The sequence below is a fragment of the Myxine glutinosa genome, chromosome 11, assembly GCF_964187855.1.
Source record: "Myxine glutinosa chromosome 11, kmMyxGlut1.1, whole genome shotgun sequence".
NCBI classification, from domain to species: Eukaryota; Metazoa; Chordata; class Myxini; order Myxiniformes; family Myxinidae; genus Myxine; species Myxine glutinosa.
The window spans coordinates 80,264,310-80,278,451 of record NC_136271.1 but is presented as its reverse complement, the minus strand read 5'-3'; the positions used below and the strand labels follow the sequence as shown (position 1 = coordinate 80,278,451).

General features: G+C 51.4%; 1 protein-coding gene across 7 annotated transcripts in view; it reads right to left on the bottom strand.

The window, feature by feature from the left end:
- OXR1 (oxidation resistance 1) overlaps nt 1-14,142 on the bottom strand; it is a 262,839-nt gene that overhangs the window by 44,572 nt on the left and 204,125 nt on the right. For all 7 annotated transcript variants that reach the window (XM_068097143.2, XM_068097146.2, XM_068097145.2 and 4 more), the window contains one exon: nt 219-381. In XM_068097143.2, coding sequence (XP_067953244.1) covers nt 219-381 — 163 coding nt within the window. The remainder of the gene's footprint in view (nt 1-218; nt 382-14,142) is intronic.

Here is a 14,142-nt window from a genome sequence, read left to right as displayed (position 1 = left end):
TACCAGTCGTCTCAACGAAAGATTCACTGAAACATATTATGTCATTTGCCAACTCCATCTCAAAGCCAAGTTTTACCCTCAGTACTCAAGAGTCAAATTATTATAACAATTCCTCAGCACTTCTTATGAGGGGGTAAACGACCCACCTGCATCCCAATGTTGATGAGGCAAAACTGCACCATTGCAAATTATTGGTTCACTTGTCCAATTGCACTCACCTCCCATTCCTTGCCCAACGGGTCCTGATAATAGTCATCAATCATCTCCAGTTCCTTTGGTTTAGGCAGCACGACAAACCCGCCATCACTGCCTGCCTCGGAACCCTCCAGACTGTAGGCCTCAGGAGTCCACTGCACGAAGAAGGCGAGCAGGTGATCGGACCTGCCCGTAGAGGAATGTAAGTACCATGGGATATGATCAAGGTAGCAGAAGGACGACAGTACGTTACAAAAAGGCCCTCATTTCTGGTGCTTCGTGTTAGATCCAGAATATGACAGGCAGTATGCCGCTCTGCCTTGGTGCATAAGGCAATGGGTGACACCAATTAATAGAGGATATCAAAAGAGATGCCAAATGGGTATTGTGCCAATGAAGACATCACCAACATGTAAATGAGACCTTTCTGAAAAAATGGAAGCACTGTAGCAAGCAGGCTTCAAAAAAAAAAAAAAGACACTTTGAATCTGCCCTAGTATGTTTAATGTCAAACTGAAACCACTCGTATTATTAAGTAGACAGCGCAGATTCTAAAACGATGAAGTGAGAATGTAAGCAAAGTATATGTGTGCAGACATCAGCCCGCAGATGGTGGATCGATTTTCTTCACACAGAATGACGTATTAATCTAATTAAATAAATAAATAAAAAGGGTTGGCAGATCACGCGTTGGCAGAAATCCCATTTCTCTTGGTCCGTCGCACGGTCGGGTTCCCAAAATTACAGTTGCTCTTAAGAAAGCTATCTCCAGGCAAATGTCTCACAGAAGCAGCTGGCAATTGTAAGGAGATGCAATTTCTGCCTGGGGGATTTTAATGGTGCATTGACAGAAATGCACTTTTCCTCTAACGATATCTCAAACAATTACGAGTTAAAACAGAGGTTGGAATCCTCCGAGAAATGACCTTTAATCAAACCAAATGGTCCAAATAAATAAAGAAATAAATAAACTCCACAATCATTGGCAGCAGGTAAGCCATATGCTGTGATCTATCACCCAGGCACCACAAGTTATGGGGTGGCCTGGTTGACATTCCCAACTCAGATCCCGATACCTGTCCCCTATAAACACAGATCCCCGATGTTGAGATCCCCGATACAAATCCCTTGCACCAGGTTCATTTGCCCATTGTCTACGATGATGTCCTTGCAATTCTAGCAAAAGCACACAGATGCCTACCAAATCAACACCCAACATGCAATGTTTACATTCAGTACAAGCTCTTCCATGAGTCTCAAATCACCTATCAAAGTACTCATACAACCACTCAAATCAATACATTCAGTATTAGTTCAGATGATGAAACAATCACTGAACAAAACCACTGAGGTTTTCAGGAGAGCAACAACAACAACAACAACAACAGGCATTTTAAGGCCATTTTCCCTGCTAGAGCGGGGGTTATCCTTGCGGGCCCCATGACAATCTTCTCCATTTTGCCCCATTGACTACATCTCCCCTTGTTAACCCCCTTGCCAGCATTTCTTCTTCCACCACCTTTAGCCAAGTCTTTCTCAGTCTTCCCTGTCCTCTACTTCCTTCGACATTCATTTCCATCACTCTTCTCAACCAGTTACTTTCATCCTTCCTCAACAAATGACCAAACCATCTCAACCTGTTTCTCTTCACAGCATCAATCACAGGCTCTATTCCCATCATATTTCGCAATTCCTCATTTGTCTTCCTCTCTCTCTCAACGATACTCTGCACATCCACCGGACCATTCGCATTTCCACCCTTTCCAGCCTTCGTTGCTGCTCTATGTTCATTACCCATGTTTTGCTCCCAAAAATCATAACACTTCTCACACACGCAGCATACACCTTTCCCTTCAGCTTCAACGACACTCCCCTCCTCATCAGCACGCCACTCAGTTCCCGAAACTTCTTCCATGCACATCTCACTCCAGCACCCGTTGCCGAGTCTGATCCATCTTCTCCATTCAGCATGTCTCCTATGTAACAAAATGTTTTCACACCTTCCAGCTTCATGCCGTCTCCAATATCCAACTCAACATTTCCTCCATCTGCAGCTCCCTCTGTGCACACCTTACACTTGAATGTAGCTGCCACACTGTTTAATGACCCTCTCAAACCACTACATTTTTGATGAACCCACTCATCGCACATTGTACATTGAATGAAGTTCACTTCGACACCCTTCCTGCACACGGCCACTTTCCAGTTATTTCCACCTCACCACATATGCTTTACCACTTACCATCACCTTCGTCTTTCCGATATTCACCTTCAGACCTTTTGCCTCCATACATTCCTTCCACTTGTTCATCTTCTCATTCAGTCCATCCATACTCTCTGCAATCAACATCAGATCATCTGCATACACCAACACCCACGGTAAACCATCCTTTACATTCCGAGCCAGCACCTCCCTCACAGCTACAAATAGTTGTGGACTTAGTACCGACCCCTGATGCACTCCCACCTTCACCTCAAACTCACCACTGTTCCCGTCCTTCATCCTTATAGCTGAGCGCGCTCTCTTGTACATTGTCATCACGACTCTGATCAACCATTCCTCCACTCCTAACTTCCTCAATGCTCATGTCACTACTTCGCATGGAACCCTATCGAATGCTTTCTCCAGATCAACAAACCCAAGAAACAACTTCTTCCTCTTATCCATGTACTTCTCCTGCAACTGCCTTACAATAAAAAGCACGTCTGTCGTACCTCTTCCTGGCATAAATCCAAACTGCATTTCGTCGATCTTCACTTTCTTCCTTATCCTCCTCTCCAACACCCTTTCCAATACCTTCATTCCATGCTCCAATAACATTATCGCTCGATATAAGGCACAATCCAGAGGGTCACCTTTCCCCTTGTATAGAGGGACGAGGGTACTCAGTTCCCAATCCACTGGAATGTGGCCTTCTTTCACAACCAGATTACAGATCTCTGTCATTCTCTTCACACCCCAACTTCCCGCTGCCTTCAACATATCTCCCACAACTCCCGTCCGCCCTCCCACTTTTCTACTCTTCATTGCCTTTATCGCTTCCTCAACTTCCTTCTCAGTTATCTTCTCTGCCGGTCCTAAAACTGGGTTACACTCTATTGTTGCCTTCCCATTCATTCTCTGTATTCAACAGCATTTCCATAAATCTTTTCCATCTTCCTTTAATTCCATCTGGGTCCACAACGATTTGTCCCACTTCATCCTTCAAGCAACTCACCCCCATCACATCGCACCTCTCTTTCGCTATCTGCTTTGCAATTCTGAATACCGCTCTCTGACCTTCTTCTGAATACAAGCGTTCTCCGAACATTTTCCGACATGCCTCCTGCGCCTTTGCTACCTCTTTCTTTGCAGCCTTCTAATTTTCATGCTCTGCCTTTTCTGCCCCCATACTCTTCGACTTCTGCCACTCCTTGAACTTCTTCCTCTTCTCGTCAATCCTCTTTCCAACTTCATCATCCCACCACCATGTTTCCGAGTGCCTCAGTAGTCCTTTTGTCCATCCACATACCTCACCAACGGCTCCCAACAGACTATCTTTCATTGACATCCAACAACTTTCAAGCTCGACCACATCATCCTCTACCATACTCAGCCTCTCTTTTAATGCCTTCCTCACCGTCACCTCTTTCAACCTCCACACCTTCATTCTCAGTTGGTACTTCACCCGCCGAGGTCTCCTCGCACCTTTCACCCTTATGTCGCAGGCAACCAAGTGGTGCTGTGAAACAGCCTCCTCTCCCGGGATCACCTTTGTGTCCCGGAGGTGCCCCCTATCTCGCCTACGCACCATCAGGTCGTCAACGTTTGTCGTCAACCCACCTGACATGTATGTAACAAGCTTATTATCCTCTTTTTGGAACGGAGTATTACAAATCAACAAACCAGCTGCATCAGCAAACTCCAAAATCCTTTCACCTTCTCCATTCTTCACTCCATATCTGTAACCCCCATGAAATCCCTCAAAACCGTCTATAATCTTTCCCACATTTCCATTTAGGTCTCCTCCTACCACATTACCACAACAACTTCCTCATCTTTCACGTTTTCCATCAGCTTCTCTATTGCACACCAGAACTTGTCCTTCTCTTCATCGCTCCGACCAACCTGTGGAGCATATCCCGAGATGACGTTCACTAAGAGCTTTCCAATCATCATTTTCACCATCATCAACCTATCACTCACTCTAGTCACACTCACCACACTGTCTACACAACTCAGAAAACAGGACACCAACACCATTCACGCCTTCTGGGCACCCTTGCCACACAAACTTGTATTTCTGTCCCTGCCTACCCTTCATCATTGTCACACCACTTCCCTTCCATCTCGTCTCCTGCATACAACATATGTCCACCCTTCTTCTGACCAATACTTTCACCGCTTCTCCTGATCTTACTGTCATTGTCCCTACATTCCATGTCCCAAACCTCAGAAACCGATCTCCACGTGGGGCATCAGACGTTTCGTCATCATGAATGGAGTGATTTCCACCCTTGCTTCGATTGGGTTCCCCACATTGAGTTTTGACGAGAGGGGGGGGTGAGGTCTCCCACGGATTACTTCGGGCTGTACCCTGCCTATATGTGATTGTCATGGTTCCCTTTTTTGAGGCAATGTTTTATGGCCGGATGCCCTTCCTGACGCCAACCCATTTATTTAGTCGCCTCTTACGACACACGCAGGGATACGTTGTACCTATTCTAAACCGGGGTACACACCAGGATTTCAGGAGAGCAACGTTAAATTGTTCTACTCACATACACATCCCAAAAACACAATTGGAACAAAAGGTTGAGGGCTGTTAATGATGTGGTTCAGAAAGGAAAGAGGCGAAGAGGGGAAGAAGGGAATGAAATAATGGCAGCATTTTTGGCTGGAAGGAAGAATGTTGCGAAATGTAGGTATTTTTTGGTCAGTGGAAAATGCAATTTTATAATCAGGACCAGAAAGGCACTTGGTAGAGCACATACCTCCTCCAGGTTGAACAGTTTACATTTTGCATCCCACAAATGGGCCGGATCTGGATTCGTACATGAACCAAAATCTAATCGGTTTGTTCTCGTCGCCGAACCAACTCATCGACCAAGTTTTGTCACAATCCTTCCACAACTTTTTGAGATATCGTCCTATATGTCATTTTTGGCCCTATCAATCAACTCAATGGCCCTAATCTGCTGAAAGACAAAACATACAGCAGGCAGACAGAGCATAGGGGTGAAAATATAACCTCCATGCACCTTCAGTGGTGGATGTAATAATACATTATCCATGACATAAACTTCTTGGACACCATGCCTCATGTACACACAAAATGCGTCTGCCAGTGTCAAAATCCAAAGACGAGAACAAACGAGGAGGGGAGGAAAAAAGGACATATTCTCAGAGAATAGAAACACTAGTTACAAGAAAACACAACAACAACAATAGTTACAACACTACTAGTTACTAGTTACACCACTAGTTAGTCACACCACATCTAGTTACGACTAGTTAGTTACAACACTAGTTACTAGCTTCGTCACAAGATGAGATGAACCACCACAAGAAGTCAGACATTATCTTCAGGTAGCCCAGTCATGGAGTAAGTTATCTTAACTGTTAAATCTCATATATTATATAATTAATGAAGATGTGGTCGGGTGGGGAATTTTTAAAAAATTCCTCAGACTTCCTGAAAATAAGGAGCTATGGCGCTGCAGATGCATTCTTTGAAAATGCTGATGGCAGACTGCGATAACTAATAAACACCCTCGTTTGTACATCAGGAGGAGCGGACGATAAAACGCAACAACAATTCGCCGAGAGAGCTCGCAGACGGACGTCATAGAGGCCCCAGCTGCTGCGAGGGGCAGAAGTGTGAGCGGTGAAGCAGACTTTTCGTGCGACGAGCTGCTCACCTGGAACAAGGTGGTCAGACGCCGAGCTGTGCTATAAACGAGAGATCTGTAACTGTGACGGAAACGGAACTCAGAGGTTAGCCGTGTCGCATGCAGCATGCTTTGGGAAAATATCTTGACAACAGCACTGTAGCTGGGCAGCCCACGTGACGTTTCCTAACCAGTGACACGGCTCGCTGAGAGAATGCAATGGGGAGGGTAATGGTCAGAACAAGGCAGGGCAGGGCCCGTGCTCAGCAAAGACCGTGATACTTTGGAACAAGATAAATAAATATAGTAACGCCATCAGTGAGCAGGCCCAGATGACGACGATAAATATGTCTCCGATGGAGAAAGCAAACAACCGTCTCGGGCACAGTTGCCTGTCCTCGTCGACATAAGTGAGAGGGTTTGCAAGGCCCATCGATGCGCCCGTCTGAACCCCTGAAGCTCTGGGGAAGCCAGGTTCAAACCCCATGCATCATGTGTTCGTCGGATGTCTGCAAACGAATGCCCGTGTGACCAATGCAAAGGTACATCGAAGTGTCGATGTCTACCAACGTCTTTGTCCTGCGTGTCATTTTCAGAAAAGCTCCTCTGTGAGATCTACACAAATACATTTCAATAAATAACTGGAGTAAACCCTCCGCGGACACGGACACACGCGCGCGCGCACACACACACACACACACACACGGACACACGCGCGCACACACACACACACACACACACACACACACACACACACACACACACACACACACACACACACACACACACTAGACATACAGCAAGATCACCTGTGCATCGATCGAAATTCAAGTCACCACCAAAACACTCAATACTTCACAGTAATAAATAAATAAATCACCACAATCATTCCCTCTACATCCAAAGTGTTTTCTGCTGCAAGTCCTGGGTTCAATCGGCTAATAAAAGTTGAATTGATATGAGAAACCATCTACATATTACATACGCAGAGAAAAAGAGAAGCAGATGTCAAATTGAGCAAATAGATAATTAAAGGGGGGGAGGAGGAGTTCAGCACACAGCGAACACATATTACATATCCTTATGCGTCGGGACACAGCAGGAAATGCCAAACGAATTCATGGCTGCGGCAGTTGTACGTCTGCACGATGCCCTGAGTTGATCTGTTTGATTCCCAAGGGATTCATATCTGGAAATAGGTCATCACATATAGCAATGGGAATACTGTAGCGGCTACCGCTGGGTTTTCACAATCGCCTTGCACCTATCAAGGACGCGGAGCGATCACCATGCCGGGCTCGGCCAGGACGCCCGGGCAGGCCCGCGCTCAACTTGCCAGGCCTCGGTCGGGACGCCCGGGCATGCCCGGGCAGGCTCGCCCTCAACTTGCCAGGCCGCAGCCAGGACGCTGGGCCACGCCCCCTCTCGCCTTTCCTGGGCAAACGCTCCGGGATAATATGTATATATATTGCTGCCCGATAAACGGGCTTTTCAGAGTGCCTGAGTGTTTGGTTTGATTAAAGCAACTCGGATGAATTCCAGCTTTTTGTCGCGTCCATTCTTCCGATCGACGTGGGAGCCCCAGCTCCTTCATTGGTGACCTACCGACATGGACACGGCAGTCGCCCTTAAACTGCCTACCTTCTGGGAGGCTCACGCGGCGGTTTGGTTCGCACAGGCGGATTCCCTGTTCGCCCTGCGAGGCATCACGGCCGACGACACCCGCTTCCACCATGTGGTAGCAGCGCTCGGTTCGGCCACCGCGGCCCACGCCCTGAGCCTCCTTGAGAGCCCGCCAGCCGCTGACAAATACGGCGCGATTAAGAAGCTTCTCCTCGACGCTTTCGCCCTCCCATCGGCGGAACGCGCACGGTGCCTGCTCGACCTGCCCGAGCTCGGCGACACGCGCCCTTCCGAGCGAATGGACTACATGCTTTCACTGCTCGGCGAGCACTCTCCGGCATTCCTGTTCCGGGAGCTGTTCCTCCGTCAGCTGCCTAACCCGGTACGCCTCGCCCTGGCAAGCACGACGATCACAGATCCCCGGGCCCTTGCCAGAGAAGCCGACAAGATCTCCGCCGCAGGACAGCGCATCGCAGCGGCGACATGGGACCCACCGCCGTCCGACGCAACACCCATGGCGCCCGAGCACCCGGCACGGTCGACGACCGAACTGCCGACGCAATTGGCGGCCGCTACACCGAGCCGACCACCTCCAGCACGACGACCGGGGCCTCCACCTGACCAAGCGTGGTGTTACTATCATGCCAGGTTTGGACAGAAGGCCCGGACATGCCGACCCCCGTGCACCTTCGGCAGGCCGGGAAACGGCCGGGCCGGCGTTCATTACCAGCCATGAGCGCCGGCCACACGGGCAACTTACTGTTCATCACGGATAAAGCGTCCGGACGGCGCTTCCTGTGCGACACCGGCGCCCAACTGAGCGTCATACCCGCCTCTGACCAGGACAGGCAATCCGCGGTTTGCGGCCCCTCCTTGGTTGCGGCCAACGGATCGACCATCCGCACCTTCGGCCCACGCAACGTCACCCTCTGCTTCGGCGGCCAACGCTTTGCTTGGACGTTTGTAACCGCAAACGTGCCCATGGCTCTGCTAGGCGCCGACTTCCTCTGCGCACACGGACTGCTGGTGGACGTCCAACGGCGTCGTTTAATCAACGCCGAAACCTTCAGCTCCCTGGTATGCACATTGAGCAGCTCCGCGCCGTCCGAGCTGGCATGTGCCGTCCCGGCGGCGAACGAGTTTGCTCGCCTGCTCACGGAGTTCCCGGCCCTCACGCGGCCGACGTTTTCGGCCGTCGCAGTACGGCATGGGATCGAGCACCACATACCAACCACGGGCCCGCCGGTCTACGCCAGGGCCCGCCGCCTCGACCCAGCCAAGCTCGCCGTGGCGAAGGCCGAATTCGACGCGTTGGAGCACCTCGGCATCGTGCGGCGCTCCGATAGTGCGTGGGCCTCGCCACTGCACATCGTGCCAAAGCCGGGGGGTGGATGGCGCCCGTGTGGCGACTACCGCCGTCTCAATGACGCTACCACCCCCGACAGGTACCCGATCCCGCATATCCAAGACTTCTCCGCCCGTCTGGCGGGACGGGTCATTTTTTCGAAAATTGATCTCGTACGGGGATATCACCAGGTACCTGTCAGGGCGGCCGACGTCCCTAAAACGGCAGTCATCACGCCGTTCAGCTTATTCGAATTCTTGCGGATGCCGTTTGGTCTCAAGAACGCGGCTCAGGCGTTCCAGCGCTTGATGGACGGCGTGCTGCGTGACCTGCCGTTCCTTTTCGTTTACCTGGACGACATCCTCGTCGCCAGCACGTCCCGGGCCGAGCACCTCCTCCACCTCCGAACACTGTTCGGGCGCCTCAGCGAGCACGGCCTCATCGTCAACCCGGCCAAATGCCACTTCGGCAGGACGGCCGTTGATTTTTTGGGCCACCACATCACCAAGAACGGGGCCGTGCCGCTGCCAACCAAGGTCGAGGCCATCACCACGTTCCCGCGTCCCCGCACCATAAAGGCCCTGCAGGAATTCCTGGGAATGGTGAATTTTTATCACCGCTTCGTGCCCCGCGCTGCTCAACTCATGCGGCCCCTCTACGAAGCCCTCCGGGGCAAGCCGGCCAAGCATGACATCGCCTGGTCCGCAGCAATGGATGCGGCCTTCCAAAGCTCAAAGCGGGCCCTCGCCGACGCAACACTGCTCGCTCACCCGGTGCTCAACGCTCCCATCGCCCTCACCACGGATGCCTCCGACTACGCGGTGGGCGCCGTACATGAGCAATGGGTGAACGGGGTTTGGCAGCCACTCGCTTTTTTCAGCCGGCAGCTCCGGCCGAACGAGCTCAAATACAGCACGTTTGACTGGGAGCTCCTCGGTCTACACCTGGCCGTCCGCCATTTCCGCCACCTCCTGGAGGGCCGACCTTTCACGGCGTTCGTCGACCACAAGCCGTTTGTTTACGCCATGGCCAAGGTCACGGAGCCGTGGTCGGCCCGCCAACAGCGCCACCTCTCCGCCGTGTCGGAGTTTACCACGGACATCCGGCACGTCGCCGGCAAAAACAATGCCGTGGCCGACTGTCTTTCCCGGGCCAGCGCGAACGCGGTCCACCTGGGCGTGGACTTTGCGCTTATGGCGGCGGACCAAACCACCGACACCACGGTGCAAGCCCTCCGGGCGGTGGACACGGGCCTCCGCCTGGCCGACATCCCCTTCGCGGACACTGTCCTGCTCTGCGACGTCTCCCAAGGCCAGCCTCGCCCCATCGTGCCCGTCACCTGGCAACGCCGCATCTTCGCCTCCCTCCACGGCCTTTCCCACCCGGGCCGGAAAGCTTCCCAGAAGCTGGTGTCGGCGCGATTCGTCTGGCACGGCCTTCGTCGGGACGTCCGCGATTGGACCAGCACCTGCACGGCCTGCCAACGGGCCAAGGTCCACCGACACACCCAGGCCCCGCTGGCACCTTTCACCGTGCCCGAACGACGTTTCGACCACGTCAACGTGGATCTGGTGGGCCCCCTCCCCCCGTCACGGGGGTTCACACACCTGCTCACCATGGTGGACAGGACCACCAGGTGGCCGGAGGCCATTCCCCTCGTCTCCACCACCACCGCCGACGTGGCGCAGGCTTTCATCGCCACCTGGGTCACCCGCTTCGGCGCACCGGCGGACATCTCGTCAGACCGCGGACCACAGTTCACCTCCGAGCTGTGGGGCGCGGTCGCCCGCAACCTGGGGGTCAAGCTCCACCGTACTACGGCCTACCACCCCCAAGCAAATGGGTTGTGCGAGCGATTCCACCGCTCCATGAAGGCCGCGCTCATGGCCGGCCTTCAAGACGGCGGTTGGGCCGACCGGCTGCCGTGGGTCCTTTTGGGCCTCCGCACGGCCCCCAAGGAGGACCTCCAGGCATCCACCGCCGAGCTAGTCTATGGCCAGGCGCTACGCGTCCCGGGCGAATTCGTGCCCGACGCTACCAGTCCCTGGTCCGCAGCTCACCAGCGCTCGGACCTCCAGGAGGCCGCCCGACGGTTTGCCCCCGTGCCAACATCCCACCACGGTGACCCCCAGTCCTACGTCCCCCCAGCACTTCGCACAGCGGAGTATGTTTTTGTGCGTCACGACGCACATCGGGGGCCACTCCGGCCGCCGTACGACGGGCCCTTCCGGGTGCTGCGACGGGACGACAAGTCGTTCGTCATCGACATCGGCGGCAGGTCGGACCGGATTGCGGTGGACCGCCTCAAGCCGGCGCACGTGGACCACCCACCACGGGTGGCCCTTCCGCCGCGGCGAGGCCGCCCCCCATCCACGGTGCCCCCCACTCAACCGCCCACCACCACACCGGACCCCCTCCCACGACCCGTCAGGGGTCGCTTCGGCCGGGTCATCAGGAACCCCCTCAAATTGACCCTGCCGGTGCAAGTCGATTCTGGGGGGACGTGTGTAGCGGCTACCGCTGGGTTTTCACAATCGCCTTGCACCTATCAAGGACGCGGAGCGATCACCATGCCGGGCTCGGCCGGGACGCCCGGGCAGGCTCGCCCTCAACTTGCCAGGCCTCAGTCGGGACGCCCGGGCATGCCCGGGCATGCCCGCCCTCAACTTGCCAGGCCGCAGCCAGGACGCTGGGCCACGCCCCCTCTCGCCTTTCCTGGGCAAACGCTCCGGGATAATATGTATATATATTGCTGCCCGATAAACGGGCTTTTCAGAGTGCCTGAGTGTTTGGTTTGATTAAAGCAACTCGGATGAATTCCAGCTTTTTGTCGCGTCCATTCTTCCGATCGACGTGGGAGCCCCAGCTCCTTCAATACTGTATTTGTGAGTGATATTTTAGAGGAATAGCCAGAATGATGCTGTTAGGGTTAGGGTTAGTTGTGGGCCTGCTCCAAGTTCAAGGTCATGTTCTCATCTTATAGTCTCCTGTTAACAAAGCATGATCATAGATATCCTCGTCTATTATACTGTTGTCATAAAAAAATGCCACACACATGGTCACAACAGCACCATGCCCAGTCAACAACAACTCCTTACCATAACGACCGACTCATAATACGTCCTCAATATTTATACCTGATATCCACCCACACCTGTGATTGCATAATTTGCATCAATAAATATCAATTCCTGGGGGTGCATTCCTAAAGTCTCCACATTGCCTCTCATGGCTCTCTGACTTTCTCCACGAGTCAGTGGGTGGTTCTAAATGAGATCCTCTTATCTATCTGTTGAGGCGAGAGTGTCTCCAACGCGTTATCTTGGGCACAATACTGCTCCTCATCTTCATGAACGATCTTTCCGATTCCTTGGAGAAGCCCCCTGCCACAACAGCATCACTCACCCTTCAGATATGCGGGCAGCAGAATCTTCTTTCCGCAGACAATGATAGAACCAGGAGCTGGTGCAACACTAAGAATACGTTTATAAACCCTGACTAATCTCACTTTCACTCTGTCTCTCTGAAAGGACAGTTTTTTAATCCTCCCATCTACCTTCTTGACAAACCTCTTGAAGAAGTTCAGTTTCTCAAACTTTCAGTCAGATTCGGTTTCCTAAGCCAGCCACTGACGACGAATCCTCGATCATGTTATCTTTTCTTAGCCAATCAGAACTTCGAACGACCTACAAGGTCCTCATCCGTAAGTCGACATATTGTTTTTCCCTTTGACCTGGCATCCCAGCCTCACACGTTTCACATATTGATGCCATGGAGATGATCTTTTCTACTCTCATTAACCACACTCCCCCCACCCTCCCCCCCCACCAAGCCGACCCCTTCCTTTCCAGGTTATTGTGTTTTCTCCCTTCAGCCACCTTTCCTTGTGTTTGTTCCACTGCCTTTTTATCCCCGGCTTTCCCTTCCTGTTCTTTCAGCCCTATATTGTTATGACTGAGCTTGTATGTATCCAGATTGTTCAGACTGTGTCTTCCTCCCTCTACCCTTACTCTCTTATTCTTCTGCTCATCCCTTCTTCATCCAAGTTTCCCTCTGTTGTGCTGCTCGACCTCAGCTGTTGGTGTGTTTCCCTGCTTTGAATAGTGTTCTAGCTTTTCCACCAGCTATGACTTTGTTTCCGAAAAATTGGTAATGCTCAATTAGCTCAGGCATTTTAAACATTTATCAACTATTTGTCAAAACATATGAAACAACTATTTCCACACAAGGGAAAAGGTGGACAGTTGATGCTGTACAAATGACCCATAATAAAAATTAAATATCGAACAGCACTCTTCGACATTGCCCAATATGCCTCCGCTCACATTATTATGGTACATCATTACGCATTATTGCACCAACTTTGATTTAAATCCCTTCAGCTGTTCTCACGTATCAAGTTCAAGTTCTCAAGTATGACAAGTGCTATGATTTATGGGAGCGAGACATGGGTAATGAACGTAGAGCAGCAACGAAGGCTGGAAAGGGTGGAAATGCGAATGGTTCGGTGGATGTGTGGAGTATCGTTGAGAGAGAGAAAGACAAATGATGAATTGCGAAAGCTGATGGGAATAGAGCCTGTGATGGATGCTGTGAAGAGGAACAGGTTGAGATGGTTTGGTCATGTGTTGAGGAAGGATGAAAGTGACTGGTTGAGAAGAGTGATGGAAATGAATGTAGAAGGAAGTAGACGATGGGGAAGACCGAGAAAGACTTGGCGAAAGATGGTGGAAGAAGAAATGCGGGCAAGGGGGTTAACAAGGGGAGATGTATAAAATAGGGCAAATGGAGAAGATTGTCATGGGGCCCGCAAAGCTAACCCCCACTCCAGCAAGGAAAATGGCCTTAAAATGCCTGTTGTTGTTGTTGTTTGTTCTCAAGTATCAAATTTTTACCTCACATTAAATCTGACCTTTGATGGCAAAATCTAATCAATTCATCTTTGCATTAGAATATATACTGATACCAAGTTTGGTCAAAATCCCATCACAAGTTCACAAGTTAGCACAGTGACATAATTTTTGCCTAACAGAACATCTGACCTTTGACCTCTTGACTCCATAATCGAATCAATTCATCTTTGTATCATTATACATATGTGTACCAAG